The sequence below is a fragment of the Sphaerodactylus townsendi genome, linkage group LG11 (assembly GCF_021028975.2).
Source record: "Sphaerodactylus townsendi isolate TG3544 linkage group LG11, MPM_Stown_v2.3, whole genome shotgun sequence".
Taxonomy (NCBI): domain Eukaryota; kingdom Metazoa; phylum Chordata; class Lepidosauria; order Squamata; family Sphaerodactylidae; genus Sphaerodactylus; species Sphaerodactylus townsendi.
The window spans coordinates 23,902,191-23,919,798 of record NC_059435.1 but is presented as its reverse complement, the minus strand read 5'-3'; the positions used below and the strand labels follow the sequence as shown (position 1 = coordinate 23,919,798).

Below are 17,608 nucleotides of genomic sequence, written 5' to 3'. Positions count from 1 at the left end.
AGAATCGCAAAAAATGATAATTGCAAGAATGCACGATTCATAAGCAAAATCAGCAGAACATTTCTTGACATTCGTAGTAAACGTCCTAGAAAGCTGGTCATGCTGTAATTGTGGTCCTAAATTTGTACAGGTTCGGAGAGTGCACGCTGTTACTTTTAAGAATTATATAAGCCACTTTTAGACAAGCTTGCCTGTTTGAGAATAAGCTAGAGCTTCAGTTTTCCATGCCGTCTCCCCACTTCTTCCCTTGAAGACAGCGTTGCGATGACAAACCGAGATGTCTTGGCACCCAAATCAAACATTTTATCAAGAACTTGCAGTGCACTGAAGATCTCCTGATTTGCTTTTTTGGCACTAGAGGGTTGAGTGAGTGGGAAGAATGTATAAATCTGAAGATTGTAGCTCTTCATTTAGTATGCAGCCACTGTATTCTGATGAACTCATTTATGTAATGGTTCAGTTATTAACAATTAGTTAGATGCTGAATGTCAAAGAAAAGGCTGAACTTGAATATTTGTGTGCTAAAAATCTAAGAGGTTTGGGGGCTGGGCTTTGTTTTTATGAATGCATATGTAGGTATAATTGTTAAATTACTCTTTTTGCTATAAGCAAATAAACTGGGTCTCTGCAAACTGCTTGAAGCAGATCCTCTCTGCACCCTTTTATGTACACAAGTTTAAGGGACTACCACAAGATCAAGTAATCCACAGTACATTTTTGTTAAAATATTGTTCTCAAAATGTTTTTCTTTTTTTGTTAATAAATAGAAAATAAATATAATGAAAACATATTAAGGAAGCCTATCTTTTAAAAAGTAATCTTGGACAAGTTTTGGGCAGACATTTAAGTTCCTCTGTAGGCAGTTTTTGGGTTTTCCTTAATTTGTCTCAGAAAAACTTGACTTTTTTGTGGTTTTATAGGTATGAACAAGAAGATGCTGAATTGAAGCACAATTCCACATTGAAGCAGTTAATGAGGGAATTCAATACTCAGCTGGCACAAAAAGAAAAGGAAGTAGAAACAGCAGTACGAGAAACCATCAGTGAGTTTGGAATGATTGGATCCTGTATAGATCTGAAATGGATTTCTCTCTTTTAATTCCAGATTTCAGATTTTTTTTAAATTCAGAGGGAGCTGTATCAGCGATTGGAGCACTGACGTAGCGTTGCTAACTGGCAGTGTAGCGACTAACAAGGCTTTACTAATTTTTCTCCTACCTGTTCACTGTTTTCCCCAGAACTGCTTCATGAGGTCTGAAAAATTATCTCATTTGATAATATTTGGCAAAGAATGTGCCATGAAGTACTCTGGTCGTTTTTGTTGTTTGGTAAATTGGATTAGATGTTAGTAAAAATTATTATTTACAATTATTTCTTCTGTTTTCGGTTTCTCAGTGTTTTTCTTTTTCTTTTAGTCTGTTCACATTTTTTTGCTGGTGATTATTGAAAATAAAAAATAGCAATGCACTCATTTGTCATATTAATGTACTTGATAATTTTAAATAGGTAAAGCCCAAGAAGTTGAAGCTGAATTGATAGAAAGCCATCATACAGAGATAACTCAGTTGTATACGAAGATGGTAGAAAAAGATGATGATTTACAAAGGACGGTGAAAAAGTATGAGGAAATCCTTGAGGTATGTGTAACAAAAAACTGCAACAAAAATGTACAAATTCTTGGGGTTCCTGTAGCATGGGTCAGTACAGCCAGATTCACTAGGTCCAAGAAGGGGGGCCAGCTTCTGAAGTAGGGATAACTGATAAAAAAAATCTTTTTGCTACCCTCTCAGCCTGTGTCTCCAGGAAAAGAGCCAGGAATAAAAACTACCTCTTCCCCTATAACTTTAGCCTCAAAAAGCAGATTTGAAACAGGTGTATAAGGGACCACAACCTTTAGATCCAAAGAAACCTTCTTTAACACAGAATAAATTGTTACCTTCTTTGGGAAGATACCCCCAGACAATGAGGTATTCTGGATTTTCATTAGAGGCTTTCAGTCTACAAATAGCTGGCTTTCAGAACTCCCCAAGACCCTGCCAGCATCTGTCAGGGAGAGCAAACAGACATCATCCATAAATGGATTTCAGTGGTGGCGAACCTATGGCACGGGTGCCAGAGGTGGCACTCAGAGCCCTCTCTGTGGGCACGTGCACACAGAGTTCGTCATGTGGGGGGAATCAACATACACACCCACACCCCACCTACCTCTAGGTTGGCCTGGGCCACTGGGCTCGATTTTTAGTATTAAACCCAAGACCTAGTTTTGGGGAAGCAGTGTAGGTAACCCTGTTAAGTGCTGTTAAACCCCAGTGATTTTCATGCGAAGAACTAAAGCACGATCCTTTACCTGGGAATAAGCTCAGTTGCTGGCAATGGGGCTTGCTTCTGAGTAAACCCTCCTAGGGTTGTGATTCACCCGATCGAAGAGTTGCACGGTTGCCCCAAAGCAAAGCCACTAACTACCACCAAGCTTACTCCCGAGTAACACATGCCTCGGAGCCAACTGCTTTTTCTAAACTAAAACCTCAGTACTCAGGTTAAATTTCCATGTTGGCCCTTTGCGTTAAATAAGTGGGTTTTGGGTTGCAATTTGGGCACTCTGTCTCAAAAAGGTTAGCCATCACTGGATTAGGTGGAGTTCCAAAAACCAAAATTACCTGTGCTGTTTTCATACTGGCATGCCAGTTGGGTCAGATCTGAGATTATTATCAAAGCCTTGAGCAAAATAGATTTATGTACTTGTCAGTTCCATCTTGAAGTCGTGCCCGCGAGGTCCCAAGGAAGAGACGGGACGCGGAGATATCATCTGGTGGAGAGAGCCAGCAGCAGGAAGCGCGGGATCCCGTGATCCTGGCAACTCTGCCTTGTGCCAGTCTCCCGCACCTTTTATTAGGGTTTCATTAGGGGCTTGTAAAGGGGACGGATAGGCGGGAGAGCGGGAGGTCGGGAGAGCGGGAGGACGGGAGATCATCATGTGATGCATGATCTCATCGGGCTGCTACGTGCAGGAGGAAGCGTCCGTGTCTGGGTCTAATCCTCACCTGAGGGCAGAGCCCTTTTGTCCCTTTGTCTGGGACACCTGGTGACTGCGAGTCCGGCAGTTCATGACCCGTGACTCACGGGGGAGCGGGGGTTGGGGGAGCGTGTGCGCCCAGAAGGCCGTAGCTGGCACCGGCATTCCAGGCGCTCTTTCTACGGTTCTGCTGGGTTTGCGGGCTCACCCCTACACCATCTCTTTTTGGGAATTTGCTTTAGGAGCCACCTGCTGAATTACCTTAACAGCCCAATCCAGATTTGGGGGAAACGAAATGACTTTTGGGAGCAGTGGAGTGCCCTACCAGAGCATTTGCCCCATTTGCCAGCATAAGGGGTACCCACGGCAACAGGGAGAATAAACGTGCTGGTGTCCAGGCATCACACAGCTCCTCAGCAGCCAAACCCAGAAGTTGGCGCTGCCAGGGAGTACACTGACATTCAAACAAACACTGGTGTGTAGGGAGGGGGCATTCTCGTGAGCCGCAGGCTTATTCCACCTAAAAGGGTAGTGTAAATTTGTTTAGGCTGTGGGGTGATTTGGGTGGCAGAAAAGTTTTAAAATTTCCCTTCTTTCTGCACCGCCCAAAACCATTGAGAGTATAGAGGTGGCTGGTTTCTTTCTAGTTTGCAAAGGGTTGATCTCTTGTTCTGTGTTCCTACTAATCTGCAGTGCTCTATGAATTCAACATTTGTGTACTTGCTTTCCTTGCTGAAAGATTAATTTAATTTTTAAATACATTATAAGCCATTGTCCAGAGCCAGTTGGGGTGCTTGACTTCAGCCCTGATTGTGCTTCAACCCAGCAAACACATAGTACATCAAGGATTGAATGAAAGGCTTACCTGTAGTCCTAAATATGTAGCTTCAGCCCCACCTACCTCACAAGGTATCTATTGTGGGGAGAGGAAGGGGAGGAGTTTGTAAGCCTCTTTGAGACTTCTTAGTTCAGAAAAATGGGATATAAATCCAAATTCTCCTCCTCCTCCTCCTCCTTCCTTTGTCCTCCTTTCTCCTTTCTCCTTCTTTCTTCCTCTTCCCCCTCCTTCCTCCTTCTTCTTTCTCCTCCTTCTTTCTTCTTCTTGTGTAGAATCTGATTTGATTAGAAATTTCTTTTTTGGGCTACTGAAAATGGATGCAGCATTTCTGGAACAGGCAGTAAAAATGGCTTGAGGTTGGAAGACAAGGAGTTTGCATTCCCAGTAACTCTGCTATGCACCCAGGTCTTAGCTACTACTGATTAAGTTTATGAAACCTTCACTTTTGCAACATTGCATTCTTCCCTTTGTATGAAATGTTCATCTCTCGTTCCAAGAGTCTTGGATTATTCCCTAGCTGGGAAGCCCCTTTGGGAGTGGTGGGGCAGCACAGCTGGCCGCTTGAAGTCTAGCTGGGGGTGCCCATGTGCAGCACAGTTCTCTGAGAATATTATTGGGTCTTTTGAAGTTAAAGCTGCTGGGAGATTGCACCCAGAGAACACCACATATAAATTAATTAGCTGGGGTTTTTTTTTTAAATTCTGAAGGCCCGAGAAGAAGAAATGACAGGAAAAGTACATGAGCTGCAGAAGCAGTTGGAGAAATTACAAGAAGAATACAAACAAAGATTGGCAGATGAAGAGAACTGGAATAGCGGAGAAGTAAGTTGGCAAACCTAATTTTTTGCCTATTCTAAAGAGGTTTCCGTAGCTCAATGTGAAATAAGTTCAGATTTGTTTCAAGGATTGTTTTCTCATATCTGAAGCAGTTCTCTGCCATGGTGCAAAGAAGATAGCATCAGGATCTGAGTTGCTTGTAATACTGTTGGTTTGATATCAGCCAATAAATCAATGATAAAATAGTCTTCAAGTGACATTACAAATAGGCCAGCTGTGTACATTTATAATATATACTTGATTACCAGAGCAACATGCTTTTGTCATCCCTGTCAGCTCCTTCACTTAGATCCTTCACTAGAAGTGTGGTAAAAGGAAGAGAAAGTTTGTCATATGTTTCCTTTCTGCCTGTGTTGATATGAATGTGCTAAACTGCCCTATGTATACTTCACCAATATATTTTAATCATGTGTTATGAATTGGTGGGGTGTGCAAGTCCCATGTGGCGGTGGCATGTCCAAATGGCCTGGCTGGATATAAATCCAGCTGAGTCAGAAGTGGTGAGATGCCACCAGTGGATGAGTGGGGTTCTAGTGGCCTGATTTGATTTTGATTTGATTTATTAGATTTGTATACCTTCACACCCTTTATGGGCTTGGTGTGGTTTCTAACATTCCAATAAACTCAAAAGAGAAGGATGGACCAATCAGAGGAGAGCACAGAAAAGCACCAAGGGCTGATGGGAGACATTAGAAGGAGGAGAAGGATAAGCTAACTCTGAAGGTCCAGGAGAGGCCACAGGAGAAAGAGTCAGATAGCACTTCAGCATTGTATCTTCCCCCATTGTGTAGTTCCAAATGCCTTGCGTGAAAAAGTACTTCCTTGACGCTTTGACATATCATGTGCCAGACTGTCTTTTGCCATAAACTGCAAATGGATTTTGCCTTTGCAAGTGTTGTACCAGTTTGACTACATTCATATGTCAGTTTAACCAGAAGCAATTTCTTCAGCATAAAAAAATCAGATAAATTCATGTAACTGAAATAGACTTCAAAGTTGCAATCTTCCTGCATCCATTTGTGATTCATTAGGATGAAAGCACATGTAACCGGAGCACAGGATTTTAGCTTAAAAGTGGCATCTTCTCTTGGCCCTTATTCAGCCTGCACTCCTTTTTTTGCGTAGAGACAGAAACAGTCAGACTGGTTCCAACATAAACAAAATGGAAACCACTCATTTATTAATATATTTAACTTTAGTTTGGACTTCTTTCTCTTGACTGGTTTCTTTGTAAGATGCAGATATATTTCCACTCAGAGACAGAGGTATATTTCGGGCATGACTAAACTATTTCAGTAATTGATATTTATTATAAAGTGGGTTTATGTAATGGAAATTATGGAAGATAGATTGCTTGGCAGTAAGATCTACATTTTAAACCTAGGAACTATCATATGCTGTGCCCATATGAAGCAGAGGAATAGGTGGGGAAGCTGGTGGCAAGTTAGAACGAGATAATAGTGACTTCAGAGAGTGCAAAATATTTTGGAGTCTTTCTGTTTTGTCACAAGAAAACAGTTTTATTTATTGTTCATTTTCCTTTTGTTCTAGGTAACAATAGCTGATCTTCAGGTAAGATTGACTGAATTGATAGATTTATATTTTCCCTCTTACCATTTTCATGTGATGTATAGGTGCAGATGGTCCCTGGTTCGATTCCTGGCATCTCCAGTTAAAGGACCTGGCAGTAGATCTGTAGATGTGCTGCCACTCTGGGTAGATGGGCCATCTGACTTTGATGGGCCAAGGATCTCATTCAATATAAGGCAGTTACGTGTGCTCAGCTGCGCTCAGAATTAACAATATATAAACCAAAGTGTGTATTCTCTTCGATATGCTGTGCTGAAACTTGTTTGTGTTTCAGGCTCAGCTAGCCCAGAAGACAACTCTTATCAATGATTCAAAGTTGAAAGAGCAAGAATTCACAGAACAGGTAAAGAATAAGAAGGAATTTTCCTTTTTAGGTGTCGGGTATGCTAAAGAGCCATATTCTAGTTACAAAATCACTTTAAAAGAGTTCCTAAACATTCCGTGCCTCCCCACTTCTCATTTTCAGTCTATTAGAAAAGTAAATCAGCAAAGCTGAGCTCATTCACTTTAAATCTACATAAAACTTACTTGAATGCTCACTACCTGTGTAGAATTTGCAGAACTATGAAGGAATTAAGGAAAAATAAATTCTTGGCACCTTTTCAAAATTAGTTTTCAGGGCAAGTTTTTTGGGGGAAGGCATGACAGCTAAATTAGTTTCAAAACACAATTTCTAACACTGTTTCCTGTTTCCATCTTGCATGTTGTGATCCACAGTCAAGTGTGCTGCAGTGGCTGTATTGAGCCCACTTGGTTTCCTGTTCATGCCAGCAGATAGTGAACCTCAAGTTTTAGTGCTTTTGGAGATTTCCCATTGAACTGAGTAGTGAAACCTGTCAGAAGGAATGTTCAGTCGGCTCAGTGGAGCAAGGAACATGTGGGGAGGGGCTGTGGCTCAGTGGCAGAGCATCTGCCTGGCATGCAGAAGTTCCAAGGTTCAATCCCTGGCATCTCCAGTTAAGGAGCAGGTAGTAGGTGATATGAAAGACCTCCACCTGAGACCGTGGAGAGCCACTGCCAGTCTGAGCAGACAGTATTGATGGACCAATGGTGTGATTCAGTATAAGGCAACTTCATGTGTATGAGTAGTGGACATCCATGCATCTGATCTTAAATTAGACACCTGAAACCTTCTGGGATGAGGAAAAAACACGGTATCTTCTTTGCCTAGTGTACATTAGTACATTTCAATATGGTAAGTTTAGAAAACAAGATGCCAAATATTCAACAACCTCAAGCAATTACTTATTTCACTGGTTAAACATCAATTTGAAACGTATTCCAAAGATACCTGAGTTGTTTGTTTTTTCATCATCAGTTACCTTTTTTTTAGATTCATACACTACAAGACCGATTGAAAAAGTATGAGAAGAGCATGTATGTCACAACAGTTGGAACGCCTTACAGAGGTGAGGAATGTTTGTCTTGGCATTGAGCTACAAAGTGAGGTAAAAGAAAACACTTGTACAGTGGAACCTCGGTTTTCATCGGTTTCAGTTTTCATCTATTTTTTCAGTGAAAAATTTGTCTCGGTTTTCATCGATTTGCCTCGGTTTTCATCGATTTGCAGTAAGGTGCAGGGGTCTGCGGAGAAAAATCACCCGGACAAAGCTATTGCAGGCCTTGTTTAATGACAGTGTCTTGCCCCATTTCAGACAAATCTTAAAGAGGCATCAGAAACAGACCTCTTTGGACAGCTTTCTGGTGCGACATTGGTCCACTATCTCTGAAGCTGGTCCTATTGTTATTGTTTGTTACTGTTTTCAGCATTAAATACTATGTTTATTCACCAAAAATGTGTTTTGGTATGTTTTTTGGAGTGCCTAGAACAGATTAATTGGATTTACATTGATTCCTATGGAAAAGTTTGCCTCGGTTTTCATCGGTTTCGGTTTTTATCTATTCTTTTTGGACGGATTACCAACGAAAACCGAGGTTCCACTGTAAATGCAACTCAGCTGCAAACCTATGTCCACTCCCTTTTGCCATAAACTGCAAATGGATTTTGCCTTTGCAAGTGTTGTACCAGTTTGACTACATTCATATGTCAGTTTAACCAGAAGGAGAGGTCTGTGGGAGCTCAACTGGATGCAGTTCTGAGTGAGCATGCATGTCATCAGGCTTTGTATATGTGTATTTTGGGTAAGGCAAGTTTTTTATAGTTTCAGAAGTAATCCTCGAAGAAGAAGAAGAGTTGGATTTATATCCTCCCTTTCTCTCCTGTAAGGAGACTCAAAGGGGCTTACAAACTCTTTTCCCTTCCCCCCCTCACAAAAAACACCCTGTGAGGTAGATAGGGCTGAGAGAACTGTGACTAGCCCAAGGTCACCCAGCTGGCATGTGTTGGAATGCACAAGCTAATTCAGTTCACTAGATAAGCCCCCACAGCTCAAGTGGCAGAGTGGGGAATCAAACCCTGTTCTCCAGATTAGAGTGCACCTGCTCTTAACCACTATACAACACTCGGTTAAAAGAAGAAGTCTTTTGTGGTGGTTTGTCACCAGTGTGGAGGTCACATTAGCACTTAACAACAGCTTTTCATTTCATCAGCATTCCTACTCTTAGACCATACCATGCCAACTTGTGTTGAGTGGACCCATGAGGAATTTGTCATGAATCTGGAATCTGTACTCTACAAGTGTACTTGGGCAATGGAAGGTTGGGTTTTCTTTAAGGTCTCCCCTAAAAGGCTTGCTCCTGTCAGATTAATGACTTCATGCTGTGTTGCAGCCCTTTGGCTTAATTCTGGTATTGTTTTCATCTGTGAAGGAATATATGCTTGAAACATGGTGTAGGACGATGAACGAAGACTATCTGTATATATATATGATTCTTTTCCTATCCACACTTGTTCATAGATCTTTCCACATGTAATTCTTATACACATATTCCTTCACAGAACAAAAATTTTGGAGGGGAAAAAAAGCACAATTTTTCATAGTATCAGTAGATCTTAGTGGAAATTGAGCTACAAACTAGGGATAATAGATGCTTCATGCCTCTATTCTCAAGCAGACATTTAATTGTAAGAATTATCTGCTGCAAACGTATTGTTAACTCAGTTCCTGGGAAAAATGGTGGGCTGAGCTTATCTCACTGTGGGACATTCTGAAAAAAGAAACATCGCTAAAAAGGAAGATTTATCTTCCTCTCCCCTCTCCTGAGGAGTGGAGACTGAATTTGACAGGTGAATCTTACAGATCTGAGTAAAAGGGAGCTGTGGTCTTTTGATTCTTTATAAGTTGGAAAGACCATGAAGTTTAATCGATAATTAATTGGTGGTTTATCTGAATTGACTTGAAATGACTAAATTATCTGTTTTATAAAGTAGCAGCAGCATTTTAAATAACCAATTGATATTCTTTGAAATTTATTGAAAAGATGCTAAGAAACAGAAAGAGGAAGGGATTGAAAATGTAAGTTTTCCACCTTTCCTATAGTAGTTTTGAGGAATGTATGCAATTTAGTGCATTTTCCATTGGTCTGAGTCTTGGCTGAGACAGCTAATTGTGGGTGAGAATGGGGTAAAAGAGAGTGGAACTGCTGAAGAGTGTTGAGGACCTGATATACCTGAACCATTCTTGTCTGATGCTGTGAAAAGAACTGTTTTGTCTATTGTTAAAGTTCAAAATACAGAAATGCTCCTTATAAAAATGCCATTAAGGGTGATCATTTATTTACACAGTTATCCCAAGGACACTTTATTAGGAGTAAAGCCCAATTGAAGTAGCTGTTTGAGAAGATGTGTGGGATTATTCTGTTATATGCCCAAGTACCTCTTCTATTTAAATTTTTTTTTTCATCTGTAATAGGTATTCAGACTGCTGTGTAAGAGTAGACTAGTTTTAAATGTTGGTTTTGTTTACGCAGGTGGAAATCTCTGCCATTCTGACGTGACTCTCTTTGGTGAGCCTACAGAGTTTGAATACTTGAGGAAAGTGCTCTTCGAATATATGATGGGCCGTGAGACAAAGGTATCTTTCCTATTTAGGGCACATAATGACCATATTAAGAACTGCGCTTTGGAAGGAACTCTGTAAGATGACCCAGAGGAGAGAAGCTCCTGCAAGGTGGGGCACTCCAAGAATCCCTTTATCAAGATCCCTGACCAGGACTTCTACCATGATGAACAGAGCCTCGAGCGGTGACTTTATTTTAGTGATCTACCATCATTTATAGTCTGCATAGTAACTCTTTTATAGAGGTTTGGACAAAAAGTATAAAATCACAGAAGTTGCAACTTGTTTAGGCTGATTACTAAATGTAATAAGATCAGTCTTCAAAATCCACATACTTCCTCCTCTGCTGTCACTTCCATCCAACCCACTCTTGCTGCAACGGTCTTCCAGTGGATCTAGGATTCTCCATTTCTCACCCTTCCAGTGAACCGTTCCAGAGCAGCTTCCTTGCAAGTTTTAGTTCCCATATGCTGTGGCTTCTTGGTTTTAGCTACTTCTTGGCCTGATTCTGGAACTACTATATAATCACAGCCCCTAAATGCTCCAGACTTTCAGTTATTGCATCCTTGCAAAGTCCCAGGATATGAGAGACTATAGTGATGTGGAAAAGACAGTACTTCTACTTTGTAGGTACCAGTGTTGCTTCGAGTGGGGAAGAAAGAGGTGTGCATTCTCACTTGTACCTCTTCTATGATTGTATCTAGAGATAATTTTGGACCTTCACTGATTTTCCACTTAATTGCTTTGATTTTTCAGTCTGACTGAGATAATTGTTTGTTTACTAACAGTTTAACTAAGACCTTAGGTCCAGCAAACAGCCAAGCCAATAAGAAACATGCATTTAGCTAGTTCACATGCCTGAACCATTCCACCATACTAAAGCATCTCTTCCAGATAGAAAACTAAATGCTGGAGCACTAACTTTAGTTTTCCTCTGACATTTTTGTGCAAGAAACCTTTCCCTGATATGAGAGAGATTCTTTTGGTTTTTAGTATGGAGGAGTCTTGTTTGCTCCCTATTGCAGTCTGAGATAGATTAGCCAGAAATAGATTCACCAGTTCATCTGTTTTTTGGAACATTTCCTCCCATCATTGTTTTCACTTCTTTATGTACTGAGGAGAGCTCAAATACACATTTGGGCAGCTGGGCAACACCTGGGCAAGCCAGTTACGTGAAGCCCGTTCAAGAAACTCACCCCATGAGCAGGTGAGAGGTGAATTGCTAGACTGAAAGTCTGGTGATTAAGAATGTTTGGTCTGAGAATGTTCTGTAGTTCTACAGTGAATGCTGACCTGCTGTGGTTCAAGTTATACTACGTGATTTGTTTTCTCACACCCGCTCTCTGTCCACTTTTTGAAAACTCAGATCTTCAAGGCAATATCTCAAATACACTTTTCCAAACAGCTTTCTGTAACTATGAATAATAAACAGTGTTTCTGTAACTATGAATAATAAAAAACATGTTTTCAGAATGTATGGACAATGAATATCACTGCAACACATTACCATGTGAATAAGGAAGACCCATTCTGAACTGTTCACTGCTATAAACGAAAATAAGTTGATAATCGTAGCCCCCATAAATCTCATATAAGATACCACCTGTCAAGTAAACTGAATGGGAAGATACTGTGCACACTGATCATCTTTATTATTTATAACTGTGGCTTTTATTAGCTTTTACAATAACATATGGTGGCTTGGATCCCACAGATCTCATTTGCCAAAGGTGCTTCTTGCCTCAGTATAAGGATCCTTCCTTTGACAAGAGAGATTGTTGTGTCAGGGAAAGGCTCTTGCCTGAGCAAAGCACCACTGTTGTTGGAATAAAGCCATAGGATCTATCCTCTTGTTTGAATTCTTAAAAGTTTTTTTTTGACGATTCGAAAGCCTTTATTGGCATACAAAACAGACTGATTCTAAAAAGTTAACAATAATGTCTGGTAGGTCAGACCTTTGTCACACCATTCTGTTCTTATTTGTTCTTTAGACAATGGCAAAGGTTATAACTACAGTGCTCAAGTTCCCTGCTGACCAAGCACAGAAGATCTTAGAACGAGAAGATGCACGGACGGTGGTAAGCAGTAATGAGAAAATGAATAGCTGTTGGTGGCACTCTTTGACATCTCCATATTTCCAAAAGAGCTGTATGGTAAAATTATATTTGAGGAGTTTGCAACAATTCTTTTCATAAATCTTCCTTGGAGTTCCAGCTCAGAATAGGGACAGCATATACAAATCTTCTAAAACTGCTTCAAAAGTGTGGTAGATTTTTTAAAAGTTGCACTAGCCAAGGAAATCCCAAGCCATGTGTTCAGCAATATTTTTTTTTTGTAGAAGCGGAAGTCCTTTGGTGTGCACTGTCTTCCTGCTATGACAGTTTTGATCAAGCAAACTCCGTTTAGTAAATTCCATTCAGTTAATATCTCTCTTGCCTTTACCTGGATGACCCAAGCTAGTCTGATCTCATCAGATCTTGGAAACTGAGCAGGGTCATCCATGATTAGTATTTGGATGAGAGACCACCAAAGAAATCCAAGGCAAACCACCTCTGAATGTCTGTTGCCTTGAAAACCCCATGAGGGGAGTCACCATAATTCAGCTGTGACCTGAGCCAGCATGGCATAGTTGTTAAGAATGGTGGGCTCTAATCTGGAGAGCCATGTTTGACAAAAGTGGTGGACGCTAATCTGATGAACCAGATTTGTTTCCCCACTCCTACGCATGAAGCCAGTTGAGTTACCTTCGGCTAGTCACAGTTCTCAGAACTCTCAACTTCACCTATCTCACAAAGGTGTCTGTTGTGGGGTTGGAAAGGGAAGGTGTTTGTAAGGCATTTGAGACCCCGTGAAGGTAGAGAAAAGTGAGGTCTCAAACCATATTTTCTTCTGATGGCACTTTTCACCACCACAAACCTCTCATGCCAGTCCTGATTAAACTAATACTAGACTCATCCATATTTGCAGTTTAAATTGCTACTTTGAGAAGGGCAGAGTTGAAAAGTGCTGCTTATAAACTGTGGAAAATGAAAAAAATTGACTAATTAATGAGCCCTGCTAGAGGTAGCCAGCTCCAGGTTGATGCAGCCTTCCATCCTTCCAAGGTTGGTAAAATGAGTACCCAGCTTGCTGGCGGTAAAGTGTAGATGACTGCAGAAGACAATGGCAAACCAGGTCTGCCTAGTAAATGTTGTGATGTGACATCACCTCATGGATCTGTAATGACCAGGTGTTTGCACAAGGCACTACCTTTACCTATAGGAGCAGCAGTGGCGTAGGAGGTTAAGAGCTCATGTATCTAATCTGGAGGAACCGGGTTTGATTCCCAGCTCTGCCGCCTGAGCTGTGGAGGCTTATCTGGGGAATTCAGATTAGCCTGTACACTCCTACACACGCCAGCTGGGTGACCTTGGGCTAGTCACAGCTTCTCGGATCTGTCTCAGCCCCACCTACCTCACAGGGTGTTTGTTGTGAGGAGGGAAGGGCAAGGAGATTGTAAGCCCCTTTGAGTCTCCTACAGGAGAGAAAGGGGGGATATAAATCCAAACTCTTCTTCTTCTTCTTCTATAGTAGAGGAGACACAGGGGTTTGAATTAGCTGCAGTGCTTTCTGATGTCTGGACTTCTGATCATTATTAGGGAAATTTTAAACTATTACATGAAAATTCTGCTGAAAAATAAAATGTTACTGTAATAAGATCACTACCCTAAGCCACCACTGTTATAGGCGGCCTAGAGCGGAGAGCGAGCAGGCACACACCTCATGTTCTTCAGGAGATCCTAATGGCTTATTGTAATGGCCACTTCTGTGAGGTGATTTCGCTTTTCCCTCTGATAAACTAATTGTTCTTATCAGGTTTGGCTGGGCACTCTTAAATGACTCCTTGAGGCTTTTTAACAAGCAAATAAAGATGGAATGTTTAGTTACAGATTTACAAAAATATAAGTTACAGAGATAGTTAAGCTTTTCTTTTTCTTTGGCAAGAATACTTCGATAAATATTTTAGTTGTTTCAGACAGTTCTTTGACTCAGTTTTGATACAACTTCCTTCTACTAAACTACTTTCTTTAGGGAAAATCTTTCGCAGATGTAGACAAATACTTCAATCTCCAGCTCCTTTCACTAAGGAAGAGGCACACTGGGCTTCACAGAGCAGGCACTGGGGTATCCCACCTGCAACCCACTTCTGACTCTGTTAATTAAATAACACACACCCTCAGAGACTTCACTGTCCCATATCTAGGTGCTTTCTCTGCAGAGACCTATAGCCAAGCTCTCTGTGTTATAAGTATTGCCTTTTTGATGATGTTTCCCTTTGGACTGAGACTCAGGTATCACATACAGCCTGGCCTTTCCCAGTCCTTCACTAAAACTGGCTACACAGCTCCCTGAGCAGCAAAGCTATCTTTCTCTCTCTCTGATCTCTCCTCTCTGCCTAACAAACATCCACCCTCTGGCTTTTTATAGACAGCTGCAGTAGCAGCCAGCCAATCAGGTGGAGCTGTGGTTAACTCTTTACATTCCTTTTCTTTGTCGGAACTGCACTTTAAAATTAACCCTTCTTCAGCAGTCCGTCACAGTTACTATTGTTCATATTCCTGTTTGTCCACTTTGCTAAAAATGATGACCTGCTTTAATGCATACAGATCCTTTTGACATTCTTTTCTGTCAGCCTGAGGCAACAGTGGGCTATGATATTAAGGCTGCATCCAGATGTTAAAGACGTTAAAGAGGAACAGCAATACTGGGTCCAATATTTTATGTTCTTTTTGACAAAATGAAGCTATGTCCTGGCTCCGTTTTGGAATCTAGCACCTTTAGTCAGGCAAGACTCTGCCTTGGGTTCGGTAGCCTTGGCTAAAATGTCATCCAGTGGAACAGGCTCAAGTTTGTGCATGAAATAGGCATCATTAGTCAAAACTACTGGAGTGAGTAGGGGCTGAGATTGCTGATCCTTTTTGTTTATCACCTGCAGAGTGTCCAGACAGTGCAAAGCATAAAAAGCCATGCTCACTTATGAGTGCACAGCTGTGGGAATATGGAGTCATGTCTAAATTCACGCTTGCTTTTTTTAACACAATAACCCAATTAGCGATTTTCTTCCTGGCTTTGTAGTTCACCTCACCTCGCAGTGGTGTCTTCTGACTTAACCATCAATCATGCTTAGATAGCACGTGGGTGAGTGTTGCTGTACATACTATGCTTGTGTTCCTCCTCATTTCTTTTCGTTGGACTTAATCTCTTATACTAACACGCATGCTGAACACATACTTTTTATCATATTTGAAATCCTAATTTTATAATGAGTTGGTGGTAAACTGTAGATGACTGGGAACGGAAATGGCAAACCAGCTTGTAGTAAACGTGATGTGACATCACCCCCCATGGATCAGTAGTGACCCAGTCCTTGTACCTTTACCTTTACCTTTACCTTTAAATTATGGCCAAAAAGCTAGCTACATTGCCAAGATAAGGTGTACTCACGGAATATAAAAGCAATATGACTATATGAGAGCCAGCGTGGGGTAGTGGTTAAGAGTAGGTACACTCTAATCTGGGGAACCAGGTTTGATTCCCCACTCTGCCACTTGAGCTGTGGAAGCTTATCTGGTGAATCAGATTAGCTTGTGGACTCCCAACATATGCCAGGTGGGTGACCTTGCGCTAGTCACAGTTCTTCAAAGCTCTCAGCCCCCCCCCCCCCCACCTCACAGGGTGTTTGTTGTGAGGCGGGAAGAGAAAGGTGATTGTAAACCCCTTTGAGTCTCCTACAGGAGAGAAAGGGGGGATATAAATCCAAACTCTTCTTTTTCTTCTACTGTTTTTCAATTGATTTTTAAGAGAAGAAACGCTTGTTATTGTAGTCTGGATACTAAGCTTTGCTTTGTGTAGTTTTGTTTGCAATTCATAAATGTATCTGTATCAAGCATCAGATATCAAACCTACATTTTCAGTAACTTAGAATATAGTGGTTGATTCAAGATTACATTCTGTAGCAGTTATAATAGGCCATTGCTTAATAGGACATGCCTATTTAAGGTATATTTAATATATCTCGCTTTACCATGGATCAGTTTGCTTTCACTTACCTTTTATTTTCTCTGTTTTCTCTTCTCACTCTCACCCCAGTCCTGGCTACGGCCGTCTCCTTGAAGAACATCCTTGCACCATATGAACTTTGTAGCAGATGATAACGGTTTTTAAATGGTCATATCTCTGTTTGAGCACCTTAGAGGATGGACTAGAGAAGAACCACGATTCTGGGTCATCCCATAGTAGAAGGAGCAGTGGCGTTTGGGCCATGAATACAGTTACCCAGCTGCCTTGGGGAAAGAATGTTAATCGGTTTTCTATTTTGTATTAGACTTTTTATTAAACAGAAAGAGGGAGAGAATATGGTACCTTTTGAAATGCTTTGCCTCACTACAATATCATAGTACGAATTTCCTGAGGTGCAGGATATCTTTCTCTAATGACTTAATAGTTGAAAAGTTCTATTTATTTTACTGGGTGGGAGGGGTGTTTGAAATAATTGTGCAATATACCTTGGGTGGTAGCTGGCCTTAGATTATTGTTCCTGGTAAATTATGCCAGTGTTGACCTATTTTTTTCCTTCTCCCAACTGGATCTACTGACTGAAGGCATTTCAACTTTTGCTTACAACGAATCCACATTGCAGTACCTCATCTGTTTATTCCTAGCTTTTGTACTTATATTATATTTACAGTGCTGTAAATTGTAAATAGTTACTCCCTAAACTGTATCATAATCTGGTCTCTGACTGTTGGCAGTGCTAATCTTGCAGAGCTGGGAGAAAATAAAATTCTATTTACTGTATAACGCTGCAGCCTGAAATGCTTATTAATTTGGGGAGTTGCTGACTGAATAAACCATCAAGCAAGATGGCGAGTGAATTGCCCCACAATTCTGATTCTGAAATGTATATCACACGGTGAAGACACCACAAAACGCTGTGCATGGCAATTTGTGGCAGACATGTTTTCTGTATGTGTTGAGGGTATAAACACAACTTTCGGATTCACACATCTGGATTCTTACAGTGAAAGACTCAACATGCAAAATGACTACCGTAATCTTCATATAAAAACGTGTGAAAAGAAATTTTGAAATTTTGAAATTTCTTTTCAAGCAACGTTCTTTAAACTAGATGGGCGTTCAAGATGTTTCTTACACCTTTTTTTTTATTTGGGGTAGAAAAAAAAGACTTCTAGGGTGAGGTCTATGGATGATGATGGCACAGTTGAGTAGAACAGACCAACACGAGAAAGTTCCATGGCTGAGCGCTTCCTGAAACACATGACAAAAGTATACTATCAACAAACCTTCATTGTTTCCATGTGTCCTCATCCACA

At 40.9% G+C, this 17,608-nt stretch overlaps 1 protein-coding gene and 1 non-coding gene across 5 annotated transcripts in view; both read left to right on the top strand.

Moving 5' to 3' along the window:
* GOLGA4 (golgin A4) overlaps positions 1–17,072 on the top strand; it is a 59,486-nt gene extending 42,414 nt beyond the window's left edge. For 3 of the 4 annotated variants that reach the window (XM_048510328.1, XM_048510326.1, XM_048510329.1), the window contains 10 exons: positions 921–1,042; positions 1,506–1,636; positions 4,558–4,671; positions 6,238–6,258; positions 6,551–6,619; positions 7,610–7,685; positions 10,147–10,250; positions 12,227–12,313; positions 15,351–15,413; positions 16,365–17,072. In XM_048510328.1, the coding sequence (XP_048366285.1) occupies positions 921–1,042; positions 1,506–1,636; positions 4,558–4,671; positions 6,238–6,258; positions 6,551–6,619; positions 7,610–7,685; positions 10,147–10,250; positions 12,227–12,313; positions 15,351–15,380 (754 nt within the window). In that variant the 3' untranslated portion in view covers positions 15,381–15,413; positions 16,365–17,072. The remainder of the gene's footprint in view (positions 1–920; positions 1,043–1,505; positions 1,637–4,557; positions 4,672–6,237; positions 6,259–6,550; positions 6,620–7,609; positions 7,686–10,146; positions 10,251–12,226; positions 12,314–15,350; positions 15,414–16,364) is intronic. The other variant, XM_048510327.1, reaches the window with a different exon arrangement.
* Positions 7,161–7,232, top strand: TRNAA-GGC. The gene has a single exon. It is a non-coding gene; the product is annotated as a tRNA-Ala (tRNA).
* Positions 17,073–17,608: the final 536 nt, after the last annotated feature.